This window comes from Tachysurus vachellii, chromosome 10 (assembly GCF_030014155.1).
Source record: "Tachysurus vachellii isolate PV-2020 chromosome 10, HZAU_Pvac_v1, whole genome shotgun sequence".
In the NCBI taxonomy this organism is placed as follows: domain Eukaryota; kingdom Metazoa; phylum Chordata; class Actinopteri; order Siluriformes; family Bagridae; genus Tachysurus; species Tachysurus vachellii.
The window spans coordinates 15,612,765-15,631,774 of NC_083469.1; the positions used below are offsets into that span (position 1 = coordinate 15,612,765).

Here is a 19,010-nt window from a genome sequence, read left to right on the forward strand (position 1 = left end):
GTTATAATATTGTTGTAGTGCAGATAATTTTTTCTTTGGGTTTCTGCATTAACATGAAAATGTTGGTACTAAATGTTTGCAAAAATAATCATTTGCATTACTTCTGGGAAACATGAAAAAATCTGTCATGCCAAAAATGACACTGAATCTTACAATATTCCAGAAAAAGCACATGATGAGATCTTAGTATTATATGGTTCAGTCTGGATTAAAAATAAAAAGAACATAAAACATAAATGTTTTTTACACTTGGTCTGTTTCAGAGCTGGTCTAAGATCAATGGTTCAGCATTTTTCTGCATATACAAACCAAACAAATGAACCCAGACGTCTCTAAAATGACCCATAAGCAAACTCGAGTCACGTCCAGAGGTGATGTTTGGTTTCTTTGTGGTCCATTTGATTTGTTCATTGTGAAGACATCTCAGTCGGCTTCACATTTTGCTATATGAATAAAGAACATGCAGTTTGAGTACATAGAGATTTTCTAATCTCCATCGTTCACTTTTAATAAGCCTATGCCCATAATTTGTGTTCTTGGCTGTTAGGAGTGAAACACAATGTGACGTTTTGCTGGTCTTGCTCATCAACCTTAATGTACAATGTTACTTGTTCATGCTGTGCATGAGACGCCTTCCTGTTCACCATGGTTATAGTGATTATATGAGTTACTATATCCTTCATGACAGTTTGAGCCAAACCCACTATTTTCCATTTTAATTCTCTTATCAACATGGTCGTTCTTATTTTCACACCATTCTGTGTAAACTCTAAAGCCTGTTGTGTGTGAGAATACCAGATGATCAGCAGTTGGTGAAATACTCAAATCAGCCCATCTGGAACCAACATCCATGCCAGGGTTAAAGTCACAGAAATCACACTGTACTCTGAAGGTCTTGACCCAAATCTACATTATTTATACATATACACACACAGACATATACACGGTAAGCGTATATAACTATTGTCACGTTTCACACCAAACACTCAGTACTTAATAAACAGCTAGTAGTGATATGTCATGAAGCATGAGCTGGTTTCTATTCAGATTTTATTTTAGTTTTTTTTATTTTTTTTTTATTTGCTGCTTCTTTTTTCACAAGGTATTTCACTTTTTGTGTTTTTCTTTCATTATTTTTAATCCAGAGGCAAATAAGAACATCATAAAAAGTGATATTTAAAAAAAGGATATGTGAAAACATCCAAAGCCAATTTTAAATGAATAAAATGGTATAATAAGCACTGCATGACCTTCAATTGAAATTCTATAAAATCTAGAACACAAGCCATAAAGAGTAGTTTTACAAGTAGCAGATCCTGTCAATCATCAAACACAGCCCCTACAACTGTGGCATGCCTGGCCAGGCAGAAGGAGAGACGTCCCTGCGTCAGCATCCAACCATTTCCACTCTGTTACAGAGTAACCCATGAGGAATGTCACTATGGTAACATGCCACATTATGAGAAAAAAAACCCTGAGAAATATAAAGCAAGAAGAGGGACATAATACCTGACAGTCGCTACACCTTTTGAATAGTTTAACATAAATTAAAGGTAGAGGATAACTAGTGCTGAAGCTCAGATCAGTCGGACATGAGTGCCAATAGAATACGCAAAAGACTCACAGGAAGTCAAAGGTTAAAGAGACTTGGATTGCGTCGTGAAATGCTGACCCACATGATGGCTCCATGTCTGTAAGGATCATTTCAGTGCATTTAAATTTGATGGGATTCTAATTTGATATAGCATTATAAGGGGTTTTCAGTGTAAATCAATTCAACTGCCAATGAATTTAAAATGGGGACTAGCAACTCCAGACCAAAGATTTGCAAAGTCACACCAAAAGAGGAACAGCCTCTCTGTCAAGCAGTCTCACCGATGGTGATCACTGCTGCGCAACATTTACCGCAACACCAGCAGGGAATTCTAGGACACCGGCAGATCAGCCAGCTGCCACCGCTTAAGCAGCATGTACCTCAAATTATTTCTTCACCACCAGGTCAGTTTATTTTTAATCCAAATTCATTTTTTTTTATATCTTGTGAACAGCAGCCAATCTTTTTAAAGCCTAGACCTTTTCCATTTTTTCACAGACCTACAGACATGATTATGGTTTCTAAGAAAATTCTGCATATTCATAATTGCATTATAGATTGTCACCATTTGTTTTCTTTAAGTGCGCTCTGTTTCATTGTGTTGTAAAATATCTTTAACAGACTCACAGGATCTATATCCTAAACCAGTCCAAAGCATTATCAAGTCTCACCCACCACAAAGAGCAAAGGTCTAAAATGTCACCATAATCTTAGCTGTTCATACAAAATAAATAAAGCTCTTTCTGATTCTGATTCTAATGTAGCAATGCAATAGATTGCAGTGGAGCTGACCTTAATTATTTCCCTTTGCTCACAGGCATGGAAACCAATAACATGTCCAATGGAGCTGTCAGCAGCATCTAAGTCTTCTAACGAACATGTTTCCATGGTACACACATGACCATTAATCTGACTTTCATTGTATTTCACTAAGGGGTAAAGGTTGATGTTTGATTTGGAGATTAAAGAAAACCAGAGAACTTATTGGAAACATGGGGAGAACATGCAAAACACTACTAAGACAGCATATACTGTATATATAAGACATTCTGGGGGATGTGAATTAAGTGGTTAAGCTGGTGGTCTACCGAAAGATTTGGAATCCCACATCCACCAAGCTGCCACCGCTGGGTCCCTGAGCAAGGGCCTTAACCCTCAAATGCTCAGTTGTATAAAATGAGATAAAATTTCTTAAAAAATAAAACTTAAGTCTCTCTGGATAATATTCTCTGTATCTGCCAAATGCCATAAATGTAAATGGATTGATTAGACTGCATTTGTTACTGCTGGATTTTAAATATGACAAAAGTGATATAGAATGGCATTTGTCCAAACAAGTTAACATAAAAACTGAACAACATAGGTGATCAATTAGAGATGTTTAGAACCCCACATAGAAGTTATTAGAGAAGAAGTACACCGCAGACAGCTGGTGCTCCCTGTGGGTCTGATTACCATGCTGCTGGAGTGGAAAGTAGTCTGGGCTGAAGCCACAGTGCTTCCTCCATGGAATACACTTTGCTGGTACAAGACAGGTTCTATAAACAATGAACAATATCTGTTCTAACTGGTCATCATCAGGGGTCATCAGATCATCATTAGATAAGAGGACATCTGTAATAGGTTTTTGCCTTTTAAATGTACCCTCCAATAAGTAAACCATTTCAGCATTGAGAGGGTCCTGAATTACAGCATTAAGTGTTAAACTATTATTGCAACCCAAAATATTGACACCTCCTAATGAATGGATTTCTTAAGTGGGTTTATATATCACACAGAGAAACAAAGGAGGGTTTCTGCAAGCACAGACACTCCTGATTGGTGAAAGAACCAAGAAGCGTCAGCAGCACATTAGGGAACAGCAAAGAATTTATACTTCCACTGGTGAGTGATTAAACAAGAATGGTTTTGATTTAGAAGTGTTTAGTTGTATTTTCTGATCCAGTTAAAGTTAAAGTTCATTTTAAAGAAGACAAGCTCTTATCAACTTCTCTGATTTCTCCAGTTGGAGGAGCTGGTAATTCACAGATAGAAAAAATCAGAGTGGTGTCCAGGCCAACTCAGAGAGACATCTTCTGGGATGAGACAAAGGGACAGAATCTGGACTTCAGGGAGCTTCTGCAGCCAAGTCCTCCACTGATGCCAGAGGCAGACTCAGGAATGGAAGAAATGACAAGACGACTAAAATCAGAAGTTGGACTGAAGGGTAATTTGTCCAGGGACTTGAATGAAAGTGTAACAATATCACCAGGGAGAATAAGACAGCAGAATTTGCCTTGGCTTGAGGATTTTCGAAAGAATGAGCAAAACCATTTAAACACTTGGGACATAGTGGAGAGCCAGTGGGGACACAAACTGTGGCAAGACACACACTGGGAAAGTCGTGAAAATGAAGAGGGGGAAATGGAAGGGAATACTTCTGGTCAGGTAAATTCTGTTCACCGGAAATGGAATCATTGGGACAAACTGACATAGCTTAGCTATTGATGTGGATATCCTTGGCTAACCCCTTTGTTACTACTGTATATATGGAGTCCAAAAAATACACAAACTAATCATAATGCATCTGCTTATAGTCCAATATATACATATATTTTTTTTTCTACAGCTTTCTAAATGGTTTAAGTATTTTCATCTGTCACCTTGGACACTGAACAAATGTTTAACAAACGCATTATTTGCTAATGTAAATACATTAAGCTAACTGAATCATGTGCTAAAGTCCATTTGTGCTGTGAAAAAGTGACCAGTGTTTAACGTTTAGCTCTCCTTAATTTTAGGGTGAATGATTGATCATATTTAATCATTGATTGTTCCATATAACATAATTGGATGTAACAACTAAATAACGCAAACCAATTAAAAATATGTTCTTTGATGAAAGGCTTTAATCTAAAAATAAACCTAAATGTCAGCTGATATGTTGGGCAGGCGAAGCGCAGCTTCATGGTGGATTTCCTGTTCCCAAGCCTCCTGAAAACAATGTGTTAGCTGCTGCTGAATGGTTCCCAGCTGACATAATTATCATGATAAAATACACATTCACTTTGGTTGTATTGTGGGCTTTATCCAGTAGAAATATGAATTTAACACCAATTTAAATGAGTTGCTAATTAGCAATCACAATAAATTCAGTTTGAGAGTGCTTATTTAGTTTGATACGTGATAAATTTGATCTTAAACCTAATTTTCCGTGTAATAAAGTGCATTGTAAAGTAATATGAATAAGTTCATTTTCATCTGATTTAGCCAATATTCATAAAGGATGTACAACAAGACAAAACAGACACTCAGGTACAAATAAAAAAAACCCAGTAATAATCAAGTAAAGCAGATGGCAAATAAAACTACACATTGCAATAAAAAATCAAATAATTTATTTATACTTTTTAAACAAAGTCTGTTGTCCACATGAAATCAAAGAAAATTTGCAAGAAATGTTTTCAGAGGCAAGTGTGAATGGAAGCTGAATGTGATGACGATACATGTGGACCATACTGTATTTCCCAACTCCATGACTCAGTGAGGTGCAAGAATCCATTTAAAAAAAAAAAAAAAAAAAAACAGAAGCAACTAGGAACCAGATCTCGCACACAACAAAAATGTTTGTGGTAGAAAGCAGCCCCACTGATCATTCCTTGATCAAGCCATGACCAGACCACACAGGATCATGTCTAGTTTTACTAGTAAGAATGGTGTAATATGCAGCTAGGACCTGCCAGCTGTTACTTCAGAAGCTGTTGGGTTTATGTTAAAGAACCTATATTAAAGATCTCAGACATTAAGTAAAGAAAATTAAGTAGCAATGCAATTGAAAGTGCAACTATTCTAACCTCTTTTAGAATTGTGTATGCGCCTCATCACATTGCTTAACCTAGTAGCAGAACATAGATGAACAGATACAGAACTGCCCAGCCACCAAACATCATCAGCATCTGTTCAGAGATTTGGATTTAGACTTGTTCCTAACACAGATTAGGCCAAAAGAGTTGGGAGTTATTTAAATCAGAGGCATATCGGTCAACAGTGGTGAATGATGAGAGGGGGCATTTGCACAATAACAGCTCACATTTCCATCTCTCAACAGCTGTTCACATGCTGAAGGAGCCTAACCCTTTACATAAACAAACTCCCTCTGAAGGATATATTGGTTTTTAATAAGAAAGGGGTCTAAAAGAGCTCTTGTAAAAGAACTCTTCTCAAGGAAGAAGAGACCAAAAGGAGAACTGGACACCTGAGCCTGTTTGTTTTGAGGGTACACAGCATCTGGCTGTATTCACTGTGTCCAATAAACTCCACTTTAGCATAAGCTTTACATTTCTTATGCGGTTTAGGTTCACAAAATACAAATGCACAATTCAGTTCTTCAGCAGCAAAAAAAAAAAAATAAACAAAAATAAAAATTCCAGAATGTCTCTGAACAATACTGCTGCACCTCTGTACAAAAAAAAAAAGGATCACATTTTCCCCACCAAAATTTGCATGGTTTTCAAGAAATAACCAGCAAAGCACATCAGGCAGGATTGCGAGAGAACGCAGATCAGTATTTATAAGGGGGAACAACACACAGAAAAAAAATAAAAACAATGAACTACCTTGCAATGCAGGGTCTTTACTCATCTATACTTTTAATCAGTCTTAAATTCTAACACCATATAAAATTTATCACACTATATAGCACACACTCTGTGAAACAACTTCTTAACATTGTAAATTGTTGCATATCCTCCTCCGCGTAAGTGATTGTTAATACAGAACGATGAGCCGCTTATTCTTCTATGCTGACCCCTGCTGTTAAACTAAAGCAGTACCGGACAGCACAGGTGACTGCACACAATGATGAAGTTTTTACATTTCTTTCCCCCAACGTATGGCATATTTGAGTACAAGGCATTCATTATGAATTAACTATTGAGGAGCACAGTCAAGTTGCACCTTTGGCAGTCAGTAAGTTATGCATCATTATACACTGCACAACCCTTTGTTGAGATCTGTTTACGTTGGGTACATTTTGAGAAAAGTGCATTGGTTTTTATTTGTAAATGTGTCTGAATTCATTCTTTATATTAAGGACATTTTTGTCAGTGATTCATTAACATTTCTGTTAAAAACACCCTGTCATTTTATAAAGATGGATGGATTTTTTCCTTATATGGTTCTGGTGCTGTATGTGGATTTAGATGCAACAAAGCAATCTTTTCAAACAAATAAATTTTAAAAACAAGCCAAAAACAAAAAAAAAATACAAATGCATAAAACAATGCAGCACATTTTAAATCAGGTGATGTGCACAGTTTGGTGATTTCTTCTCAAGAACATCTGACTCAAGCAATTACTAGTTTTAGTAGCTGAAAATCAACAAACTGTGCCGGCATGTAGTTGTGTCCCGCTGCTCTAAAGAAATTAGGACAACAGCAGAGTTGGATCATTCTGGCACAGTTTAGGTGCAGAAAGTGATTTCTGGTAATAACTCATTTAATTTGCCTGTTTTAGAAATTTAATGGCTTTGTATGTATGGACAATATCTCTGAGTGCAATGTGGTGTCTTCCTTTACCAAGAAGTGCATATCTGGCTTAAGCAGCTGTATTCCTACAATGAAAAGAGCTTGGTCTGTTCAAATATAGGGAATAAAATACACACATAAAATAATAGGCCCCCTTATACACACACACACAAACACAAGCCCATGTATTGGCTTCTAACACAATCAGAGCATCCCCCTGAAACCTCTTCTGAAAAAAAAGAAAGAAAAAATAATAATAATAAAAATAAAGGAAAAACAGAAAAATCAGATTTGTTAGTGTAGCTTCTATTTTTTTCTCGCATGTTTAATTTTTGACGGTAGAATTTTATTTTCCATCCCTCAGTTACAATTACTCATAAAAAATAAAAGAATAGGAGGGTGATGCCTTGTTTTCTTTCTTTTAGCCTGATCCAGTTCGACACAACTCCTAGAGGTGACGCTAATGTCCTGCATTCACACAACCACCTGCAATCAGGCTTTTGGACAACAGCAAAATCCAGAAACTTTTCCTCTTCGGAGTCAGTGACTGCTTTAAATATTAGCACCCCCATTTTTTGCAATAACTTCTCTCGCACAGAGAAAGGTACATAAAACTCTATTACATTTTGCGTGTTTTTCATGCGGCTGCCTCCCCTTTGTTGCTTGCTGGAGGCCAACTCTCCGTACTCACTTGGAAACAGGGACAGGAGGACAGAGAAATTGAGGGACAGTCCGGGACATCGCAGGAAAACTCAGCGTAGCCACAGCTTGAGTCGGAGAGCATCCACTCCATTTAAATAGTATCTGAACAGCCGCTTGTCCCTGACAAAGCCCAGGTTCTCGTAAAGTTTCAGGGCTGATTTGTTGGTGATTTCAGTCTCCAGCACCACCTGCACAGCACAGCAAGGAAACATGCAGAATGTCCTACTTAGGAGAAGTCGTGAGTATTTCATCAGAAACAATGATGGTAACAAGACAGGGCAAAAAGAACAACAGTAGGCAACATCCACAGTGATTTGTGCATGAATATGTATTGTCTCTTGATGCGTCTCTTACCTCATCACAGTCCCCTTCCACCATGGCATAAATGGCCTTTTTAACAAGGTTTGTACCTGAAACAACAGAAAAATATACGTTAATGATCATTTGACTCTGTCATTGAATTCAAGCACCACTGTGAACTGACTGTATAACAAACTACTGAAGAAGAAAAAAATTAACCGATTAGTAAAGTCATTCATATAACTCTTTGAAAGACTCTTAAAAAGACGTTTAATGGCAAGGTTAAACACGACCATGCATGAAACACACGTACCGATGCCTTTCCTGCGAAATTTAGAGTCCACAGCAAGCATAGCAATGTATCCTCGTCTGAACATCTTCTTATGCATGTCCAACTTACATACAATGGCACCAACACAGTTTTTCTCCACCATTGCCTATAAAACAACAGAAAGAAAAATCATCACATAAATGACATCCTGTACCTTGATTTGGGGGAAATGAAGCAAGAAAGTACTTATAACAATAAATTATCTAAAAGAATTGCAGGTAATTACATAATTGATTAAAAAGATTTATATTTGAGAACCCAGTTTTTTATTTTTTTTTTATAGGCGTGTCTTTTCATTTCATATGTCTTAAAATATATTACTTTTTTTTTACATTTTAAAACTATTCCCAAGTGCATTATTTATTTAGCCCAGGACAAGTCTCACACGGTCTGATTTTTGCAGTTTTGTTAAAACACTAACAGATGATTGCTTAAAATTAATCGATTGCTATTATTTTTAACTTTTTAAATGTTTTTTTTTTTGTTTGCTAAGAGGTCAGTGTTCTGAGTAGTCTATTATTATAATGGAATCAAATTTTTTGCCAAATAATATTGGTTCACCAAGCCGTAATGACAAGATCTGCTCACACAGTTCTACCAAAAGGAACTAGTTCTCTAACAATTATATTTTGTTTCACTGTGTATCCCAATATACCAAACAGTACTGATGCCTTTTCTCTTTATTTGAACATGGTATAGTGTTTTAACTGGCAAAGTTTTCAGGTGAATTAAGTAAAAAAAAATTAATTAACGTCAAGTTAAAGTAAAGTAGCCTGTATTTAGCCAACATGCTGTCAGAAAGCAGTGGTTGTGAACAGTAGACCACCTATTTTTATCTGAACACTAAACAGCATCCAGAAGCTGCTTCATAAAAATGGAAACTACTGCATGTGATGCATGAAGGAGCTCCAAACTTGCACAAAAAAAAAATAAACACTTGATTTTCACACGGATATTATTATTTTGTCTGGAAATCTGTGAACAAATCTAAATATTGTTATATGTAATGTGTCAAAAATGTATAGATCATGTATCGTGATGTGTTTAATGCCATATCGCCCACCCCTAGTAGGCAGTATAACTACATACATACCAAAAAGCAGAGCTGGGGCCAGTTGTGAATGAAGTACCTATAGGTGTATATGGAGTAAGGCTCGGACAAGTCTTTAGTTATGAGCCGTATTATATCCGGCATCTGCAGCTCGGACTCGTATCTCACATAAGTGATGGGGCTGTGATCCGCTGTGCTCACTGACAGCTTTGCTATCTGATCCTCTAGTGCTGCCTCCTGAACTCCAGCTCCCTGCGGCCCCAGGCCTGGCTCTCTGTCCTCTGCTGCTTTCTGCACATTATCGATACACTCGGAGCGACACACAGTCCTGCCGAGCTCGGCGTTTAGACACGTACTATCTGTTTCCTGCTGATCCGAACAGCCGGGCTCGGTTATGGCCGAGAGATCAGGGGAGTCGACTCCGTTACTGGGTAGCGAGCAGTCGCGGTTGTTATACGCGAATTCCCTGTTTCCCCACTCGTCAATGCAATCCACGTATTTAGAAGCAGTGTGCTGATAGTCGGGCTCTCTGTGAGCTCGGTGCTGGACGTGATTTTGAGCGATTTTATGGCCGCGGTGCTCGTCGTGCTCTGTGTGGCTGGCGATGCCGTTGATCTGGGACGGTGAAGAATGCAGCTGAGGAGCCGAATTGTGGTGATAAACGCTGTTCTGGCTCAATTTTACTATCCCTTTGGGCTCAGTGGCTTGTTGCGCCTCTGTCGCCCGAGCTATAACATCCCCTCGATCGCGGTCCAATTTTTCATTGTTCCCCAGGAACGAGCAGCCATCCGCGGGCAGCGATATAATTTCGGCCGAGGACGCAGGCAGTGTGTTAGGCCCAGGCGGCACTTCAGCCATTCCACTGCATGCAGTATGGATGTAAACAAAAGAAGCAAGCCCAAACCGAGCTCTCGAGCTAAACAACCAATGAGACAAATACCCGCCGAATTTACAGTATCGGTAAAATAAAAATGAGCGAATAACTATAATCTTGTTTGCTATCTCGTGTCCCCTCTAGCCATTACTCAAGTCACTTCACACTAGCTGGCCTATCAGCTGCCGCAAAGCAGGTTTGGCAATTTGCGACACATAGAGAATGCTGGGAAATGAAGTATCAGGGAGTACAGAGAAGATTTTAAACACACACACACACACACACTAAATTCGCCTAAAATATTCACTCACTTTAAAGTGAAAACGTTATTATTCTTAATTAAAACTAAAATAAAGCACACAGGTTTAACAAGCTTGTGGTGTTCAAAAGAATTTTTTTACCACCTTAAGAAATCTCCAAAAACAGCCACTAGATGGAGCAACAAGTTAAAACATTCATTATAGCGAGGGCCGAGAAAGCTTTCTATTAGAACTGAAAGTGTTTTAACAAGAATAAAAGTTTAACCCTAGCCTTATGTGTGAATATAGTGAACATAGCGGTATAACCAGCATAATAGACACAAATAGTGTCATTTAAAACTTCTGACTATCTAAAAAATGTAACCATCATATCCACAATCTTCTTCATCGTCTTCTTCACATTATCCTATTATTTTAAAATAAAAATTAAAGCATAAACAGCATTAACATAAGGAATTTTGCAGTGACAAAAGTTGTAAACTAATAAAATAAAATCATTGATATTTTATAATATAAAATATTATGCTGATGAAGATTTTTCCCCCCCAACCTACTAGTTATCTGCATCTATAAAAATAATAGTTAATTACTTGGGAAAACTTATATTTATTTATTTATTTATAATTAAAGCTTATGTACGCAGCATTAAGTTCACAGATTAGGAACAAATCTTTATAAAAAAAGGTTTTTAATGCAACAAAAATATACATTCAGTGTAGTGTCTAAATCATTCATCAGCACTCAGCTCAAGTAATAAGTATAACCTACAGTTACAGTGTTTTCTACATATTCAGCTGAAATTTCATATAGTTCCAGGCTAATTGGCATCAGATTTACCACAACAAACAGGTGACGAGCTCTTTCTGTCAGATAAGATCAAGCCAACAGATTGGCCACAGGCAGTGGGTTTGTGATGAGGACGTCCCTGTGAGAAAAGCCTGGCAATGACAAAGGCAAATAACCAACAGACACGACAGACACTGAGGCTCATATAATGAACATCGTAGTGCGAGTGTAACAATAACAGTCACAGTGTTTACACAATAGCAGCATGGAATGATAATGGCTAAAATAATCAGTGCCATTATTGTGCATAATATCGAAATCATAACTCTATCACTATTATGTAGCTAATTCAGGAGTAAAATAGAAGAAAAAAGAATTGAGATTGACAGAAACTCAACAGTGTGGCTGATTTTTTTTTTAAAAACTGAACAAAATAACCTGTTTTTTTCTACATACTGTATTACTTAAAGGTGGGATTATTCAAAAAGTTAGTGATATAAACAAAGAATGATGGGAAAAATATAATTAACAAGTAGAACACAATGTCAGCAGCACTGCCAACAAGTCTTGTTCTTCTATGCCAGAAATATGCTTAAATATTTTATTATATTCAAGCATGAAGTAAGCTAGTGAAGTAAACTTATTTCATACATTTGAACTTCATTTGACATTGAACCGGTTTGGATCGATTCTAAAATCAAAGCAGATGAACTGCTGGTTACAATAATATTTCCATGTAAATCCTACAAACATTTAATCCCACATAGAACAGACTAACTGACAACCTGAGAACATATTACAGCCTAGACCATTTAGTGAAGAGGTGTGATATTTGTGATAAATACACTCTCATGCAAAAACTGTTATAATTCATTTTGATGTAAATGTGTACTAAACACTAGAAATACATTTCAGTTTACTGAACACTGTCATCTGAACAGTTACGGCGGTTTACTTCTGTATTCTGGAGAAAAGAAGCAGAAAATGAATCTGAGTACTAGTGCATCAAATATGCTATGTTTAACTGGCAGTCAGACTTTAAGCCAAAAGTCTCTCTGTGACTTGGATGTATAATCTCATCTGTATCAACAGATTGGTTTGTCTCAATGTTCCTTCCTCATGTCCTCTCTCTCTTGCTCATTACAGATCTACATCCAGATTTCTGTAAAGCTGCTTTGTGGCAGTGTGTCTTGTTAACAGTGCTTTAACATTAAAATGAACTGATCTGAAATGTCTTACAAACTGCAGGTACAATATATTTCATGTATACCGTTATTGTTAAAATCAATGTGTAATTACAATGTATAAAAATAATGTGAAAAACAGAGACACTGTGGTTGCAAAAATGTACACAGCCTTTAATAATTGGGTGTGTGTCTGTGTTAAGAATGAACCAATCACAATCAATTTCATGTTATTGCTATAATAATATTTATGTCCTGATGTCACTCCATAATTAATGGAAAAGATTAAAGGCCAAGATAAAAACTTACCAGTGAAACTGCCAAGAGACTTAGAGCAACATAAGAGATGCTGAAGGAATATCTGACATTTACTAATTAATCTCTGCATGCGACAGAAAATTCTCATACTCTCCACATTTTTTGGGGCTATGGGGTAGGACGATTAGACAGAAGCCCATTCTAATCACCCCAAACTATGTGTAATGGTTGAATAAGACCAATTCAAACACTTATAATAATTCTATAAACACACACACACACACACACACACACACACGTCAATTTTAGTGCACAGCTGTCAGGTATCTGCTTGTAAGATGAAAATGAAAAAGAGTTTCACCTTTCAGCTTGACAATGAACCAAAGTATACATTCAAATTAGCAAAGTAGTGGCTTAACCAAACGAAGACCAGACCAGTGTCCAGACCTTAAATTCTGTGTAAGTGACCTGAAGTACATTAGAAAGTACACTGGACACAACCTTACAATTTGATGGATCTATGTTTTTGCAAGAAAGAGTAAGAAAATCTGATCAAGTCAACATATTAGCATTAGTACAAAGAGTAAAGTACAAGTAAAAAGTACCAAACTATTTGTTTAGTGATGTGCACAGCTTATTTTAACTTTTTATTATTCCTTTGTTAACCTCAATATTTTTCTAATTGTTTTTTTATGATTTAATTTCATAATGAGGGGAACTGATCTGACCTGACCATCATCCATGATAAATAAAAGTATTATAAGCTTTTCACATTAGACGTTGCTTAATTATTACATGAAGGACTTTTTGTAGAGAATAATGGGCAAAGACAAGCTGAAGTGGGCCAATGTGGAGCAATTGCTAGAGACCACTTTAGACTTCTATCCAATTTCCCAGTCTTTCTGTCTGTCAAGCCAGTCAGTTTCATTTCAACATCAATAAAGCCAGACAAAGTCTAAGCCTCATTGTGGAAAAAAAACAACTCAAGGAGTCTCCTTATGGCCTTTGTCCAAAAGCCAATCGGGACAAAGCAAAATGAAGGAGCAATTATTTGAATTTAAACAAAAACATTAATATGCATTAATATAAGATAAAAAAAAAAAAAAAAAAAAGAAAACTCAAGAAGTGTGTAAAATGTTTGATTTAACTTCAGTCAGTGTGCCTTATTAGTAGTTTTACTTTTTGCACGGTTTATATTCGGTAAAAAAAAAAAAAAGAACTTCATCTGTAAAGAAAGAAAGCATCTAATGTGTCCGGTAGAGAGGCTTGGCATGTCGATTTGGGGTAAACTGGAACAAATACCTGCAGAGGGTTGACTCCCTGGGTAGATTGAGAAGCAGCTTTAACACCCCATTCACTGAGCAATGAAGTATTTGCTGACACTCTTTTGTCCTGTGGGCTTATTCAGGTAAAAGTACATTCAGTGGTGGTCAAAATTAGAGAAAGATCTGGTCAAAAAAGAGAAAAACACTTGATTTTTTTTAAATTAAATATTCTGAAATATCTTCATCACTACACTTATGACTATACCAGTGATCTGCTAGCATGTTTTAAAAATAACAGAGGACTTCAACAAAAACCTTTATGTGGATACAATGATCAAATTTTGATAACAGTAACCATTTAAGCAGGAAAGAATATTGTAGCTAAAATTTTTAAAGGTAACAAATGGCAAAACCTAAGAAGGGCAAAGGCCCAGGACATCACTAGGTTCTCACACAAGGGACTTGACACAACTGACTGCTATAACTTTAAAAATCTTTCAGTAATCTGCTTTTGTGCTACAAAAAGCAGTTTTTTTGTGGTTACTGTTCTCTAATTCTAATCACTGTGCTTTCCACAAAATAAAGGTTTTTGTTCAAGTGCCTTGGTAATTTTGTACAACATGCCAGTAGAACAGTGGAATACCTACAGCTAATAATCCTTCAGTTATTATGCAATGAATATTCTTTTACATTTCTGGCATTTAGCAGACACTCTTATCCAAAGTGACTTACATTTTATTTCAATTTATACAACTGAGCAACTGAGGGTTAAGGGCCTTGCTCAGGGGCCCAGCAGTGGCAGCCTGGTAGACCTGGGATTCAAACTCATGACCTTCTGATCAGTAGTCCAACACCTTAACCATTGTGCTACCGCAATGCTACCAGAATATTATCACTATTTCTGAAAAAAAATCAAAAGTTTATAAATGTTTCTCCAATTTTAATCAACACTGTGTATTTATCAGCTATGAAGGTCTCGATGTTGTGGTTAATCACGTTGCTACAGTGTCACAGGTCCAGAACACACAGGTGCGTCTCCAGTGGAGTTCCAGATGTAGTAATCAGAGGACACCAGTTCTCGTGCTTTGGGAAAAATATTATTAAATCAACTTAAATTAGCTTCATGTTCAGTATAAAGGATCGTGTCTCTTTTTATGCACGATTCTATATGATAGTTCAATAAAACTGTCATTTACTTGTGATGATACGTGGCTTTGTTGAGGAGTACACTTGTACAGAGTGCTGGTCCACACAGCATCCAGATAACGTCATTTCAGGTACTCGGAAATAAAGCTGTAAAACAGTATAAACACTAAAGATGAAGAGCTTTTTAATAACCTCATACTCAAACTCAAACTGTGAAAGGAACAGACTGGAAAGCAGAATTTCACTTACCTTCACATATGCAGTGAGATCTGTACACATAGGGTCTGATGGTCCAGCAACATGCCCTGAGAAATTAATCGTACCATCCAGAGTTACCTCTCGTGACTTTGGGAATTTCTGACCTGCAAAAAAAAAAAAGAAATAATTATACTTCTGGTTGTCATTCCGACACAATACATACTATTATATTGGATATAAACTTACCAAGAAACCAAACGAGCAGATTCTTCTCTTTTGAAACCTCTAACTGTCCTGAGGTCACTTTTATTTCCACGTTGCCCATGAGGTTTCTGTAAAGACCCATAAAGACATGATTCAATCTCAGATGTGAGGACATCTGAGAAAAAAAAACAAAACACTACAATTGTTCCATAAATGTCTTTTCTGTTTTACCAGTATCATAAATTTGTATCATACATGAGTATTATAAATTAGTATCATAAATTGGCATCACCACACTCACTCTCACGCACGCACACACACACTCTCTCCCTCTCTCTCATACACACACACACACACACACACACACACACACACACACACAGTCTCTCTCACCCTCACCCACACACACTCACCCACCCACACGCGCGCACTCCCTCACACGCGCGCACTCCCTCACACGCGCGCACTCCCTCACACGCGCGCACTCCCTCACACGCGCGCACTCCCTCACACGCGCGCACTCCCTCACACGCGCGCACTCCCTCACACGCGCGCACTCCCTCACACGCGCGCACTCCCTCACACGCGCGCACGCCCACATCTCATGTTAAGACAGGACACCTGATAGTATTACTGCTTTTCATATACAGGCTCTCTTTTTGGATCCTGCTGCATGCACAGAACAAAATGTTTACGGATGAAGAATGAATGGATGTTGAATAAGCCATGTTTGTTCAATGAATCACCTGTTGAAAAATGGCAGATGTGCTTCACAGTATTCAAAGCTGTTTTTGACACTCTCGTGGAGTTTGAGGACTACGTTGAGCTTGAGCTGGTTGTCCTCTGACTTGAGATGGTAGGAACCAAGAATAGGCGGCACAGGTACCTGGATATAAAAGTCATTTAAAGATATAATTAGTGTCTATTGTTGAGGATGCTGCCTTTAAAATTATGTATTTAAGAACTCATTCTATAAAGCACTCATTAACACACGTGAGCATTAAATGTACCGCGATACCTGGGAGGTATAACTACAAAGTCGGAAAGGCTCCAAAGGTGGAGAGAAAGGAAATTTGTATGGCCCTGAAAAGGCAGAGCCATCGTTGTCCTCCACACTAGTAGCTGTAAGAATACTGGAATCAAGCGAAGTAACACAGGGGTGCACAAGGATATCCTGCAGGGGTGAGCCAATGGGCGGCAGGGTGAGGGTGACTGTAACATTAGGCAGAACACCTTCCACTTCACACTACCAGCATAATAAACAAAAAAAAAGGCAAGATGTTGGTTAAGTGCTACAGCAATATGATTTATTTACATAACCATACAAACAAGAGGCTATACTCACTTTGCAGGTTACTGTCCCATGCACATCCCACAGATCCTGTTTGTTCTGGTTTCCATACTGCATGGACCTCACCATCTCTGTGAGGGCCACGCTTACCACAGCTCTCCCTCGATAAACTCCTGTTTTCCACGCAGGTTGTTTCTGAGCACCACCAGGGCCTGGAGCCAGAGCAGCAGGCAGCATCTCAGACTGAGGTAGAGTGTCCAGGGGAGTCCCTAATGGACAAACCTGCATCAGTACTGATGGAAGGGTTGCCAAGCGAGAGACAAGCACATCAGGTTCTGCTGGTTTTCCCCCTGTGCCACAAAGAAAGCCCTGTAGGCTAGATAAGAGGGCTAAGCCCTGAGAGACAGAAGCTAAGCTGGGAAGGGAAGGCCGGGGATCAGGTGGGACTTCGATTAGCGGGAGACAGGCAAGGATTAGTCCACCCTGGACGATGGTTAGGACCGGCCATAGTGTCCTCTCACCTGAGCTACCAACACAAAGCTCCAGTGCAGGAGATCGCTGCTGGCGAGAACAGTCATCTCTTGCAGCAATATAAGGCTTGTCGGGGTCTGCCAGGCCCAGTTCACTCAGTAGCAAGTGGGCTATTTCACAATCCTCAGGAACAGACACATGGTGAGATCCAGCAAAGGTTTTAGCACGAAACTCCACTGAGGGGTATCGCCTGAATAAAAGACCACAGGGAACAATGTAAAATGAAAAGACAAGGACATCCACCAGTGACAGATGTTAGGGAGAAACAAATCAGCCATGTCGTATTCTATTTCACAGCACAGGACCACAGCAGTGGAATAGCCACATGGGTGAAATAAACCATACGCGCCTAATTGCCACCCATCAATTAACACCTTTATGAGGGCTATTCATGCACACATAATGAATCACATCTAGCTCATGCTGGCTTAAATCATTTTAGTGTTGAGTATTACTGAGCAGCCAATGCAGTAACACCATTACTTGGCCATGCAAATAAAAGTTTATCCATGTGAGATAATTAGATGGTGCCACCCTCAAATAAATACCTAACAATAGTGTATTTAGTAAGAAAAATGACGGTGAATTTTCCTGGTTTCATTTATATTTGAAATGCATGTTTCTGAAAGAGCACACCAGCATTCAGTAATAAATAAGTAAATAAAAACACAGTGAGCAAAGCTTCCTCTATACTAAAACAGTTATTATAAGTAAAACACTTAAGAAAATAAATTTCAAAAATTGCTAAAAAGTACTCCAACAGTAAGCAGAAATACAGACTTGCTCTTGTCCAATTTGGCACAGATTGAGAACAAAAACACAGCAGATTTAACACAGTTAAACTTAGCCACTAGCTGTCTAGATAAAATAATAGAACTAGTTTAATAAGTAAAGATAAAAATGCCTTCACAAGAATAAGTTTGTTGACTGTTTCCATTCTGGTATTTAGCAGACACCCTTATCCAGAGTGATATTTCAATTTATACAACTGAGCAATTGAGGGTTAAGGGCCTTGCTCAGGGGCCCAGCAGTGGCAGCTTGGTGGATCTGGGATTCGAACTCATGACCTTCCGATCAGTAGTCCAACACCTTAACCACTCAATAGCTTCCCACCAAATTACAGCGCAAAAAAAAATCTTGCAGTTTTCAGAACATTATAAAAACAAACAATCCCCAGACATTCTGTTAGACACTTGTCCTGACCAACACCCTCTTTGCACGTTTTACCTGCTATAAACGTTTCTTTCACTTACCTGGAAAATTGCACTTTTACAGCTTCACCCTTCTCGTGGGTGATGACCCACAGCGCCCGGATACTCATCGAGCCACGTTTCCTTTTATTCTAGTAAAGGTCTTTCTTTATAAAGTCCCTAACATCCAGGGTGAATGTTGCACGTTCGAGGAGTCCAACAGAAACACATCACGAACTAAAATCATCGCACTCTGGTTTCTGCTTCCTGTTTTGAAATGACATGTGACACACGGAGGCGTGGCTGTTGGTTATCAGGCCTTTAGGACGCTGATGTCAGAT

General features: G+C 38.1%; 3 protein-coding genes across 4 annotated transcripts; 1 reads left to right on the plus strand and 2 right to left on the minus strand.

The window, feature by feature from the left end:
- The first annotated feature begins 1,619 nt into the window (after window positions 1–1,619).
- Window positions 1,620–4,299, plus strand: LOC132852554 (uncharacterized). 2 transcript variants are annotated; one of them, XM_060879808.1, is made up of 3 exons: window positions 1,620–1,998; window positions 3,373–3,478; window positions 3,600–4,299. In XM_060879808.1, exons 1-3 carry the CDS (start codon window positions 1,969–1,971, stop codon window positions 4,067–4,069), a joined length of 606 nt encoding a protein of 201 aa, XP_060735791.1. In that variant the 5' UTR covers window positions 1,620–1,968; the 3' UTR covers window positions 4,070–4,299. The 2 variants fall into 2 exon arrangements, with proteins under 2 accessions (XP_060735791.1, XP_060735790.1); XM_060879807.1 differs by lacking the exon at window positions 1,620–1,998 and adding an exon at window positions 2,277–2,483.
- A 649-nt stretch (window positions 4,300–4,948) lies between these two features.
- naa30 (N-alpha-acetyltransferase 30, NatC catalytic subunit) lies at window positions 4,949–10,559 on the minus strand. The gene is made up of 4 exons (XM_060879845.1): window positions 9,525–10,559; window positions 8,414–8,537; window positions 8,155–8,210; window positions 4,949–7,988 (listed from the first exon to the last, which is right to left on the minus strand). Exons 1-4 carry the CDS (start codon window positions 10,338–10,340, stop codon window positions 7,851–7,853), a joined length of 1,134 nt encoding a protein of 377 aa, XP_060735828.1. The 5' UTR covers window positions 10,341–10,559; the 3' UTR covers window positions 4,949–7,850.
- A 2,180-nt stretch (window positions 10,560–12,739) lies between these two features.
- On the minus strand, window positions 12,740–18,938 carry ap5m1 (adaptor related protein complex 5 subunit mu 1). Its single transcript, XM_060879847.1, has 8 exons — window positions 18,733–18,938; window positions 17,003–17,669; window positions 16,676–16,903; window positions 16,404–16,543; window positions 15,700–15,785; window positions 15,505–15,617; window positions 15,306–15,402; window positions 12,740–15,192 (listed from the first exon to the last, which is right to left on the minus strand). The coding sequence occupies exons 1-8, from the start codon at window positions 18,798–18,800 to the stop codon at window positions 15,110–15,112; spliced, it is 1,482 nt and encodes a 493-aa protein (XP_060735830.1). The 5' UTR covers window positions 18,801–18,938; the 3' UTR covers window positions 12,740–15,109.
- Window positions 18,939–19,010: the final 72 nt, after the last annotated feature.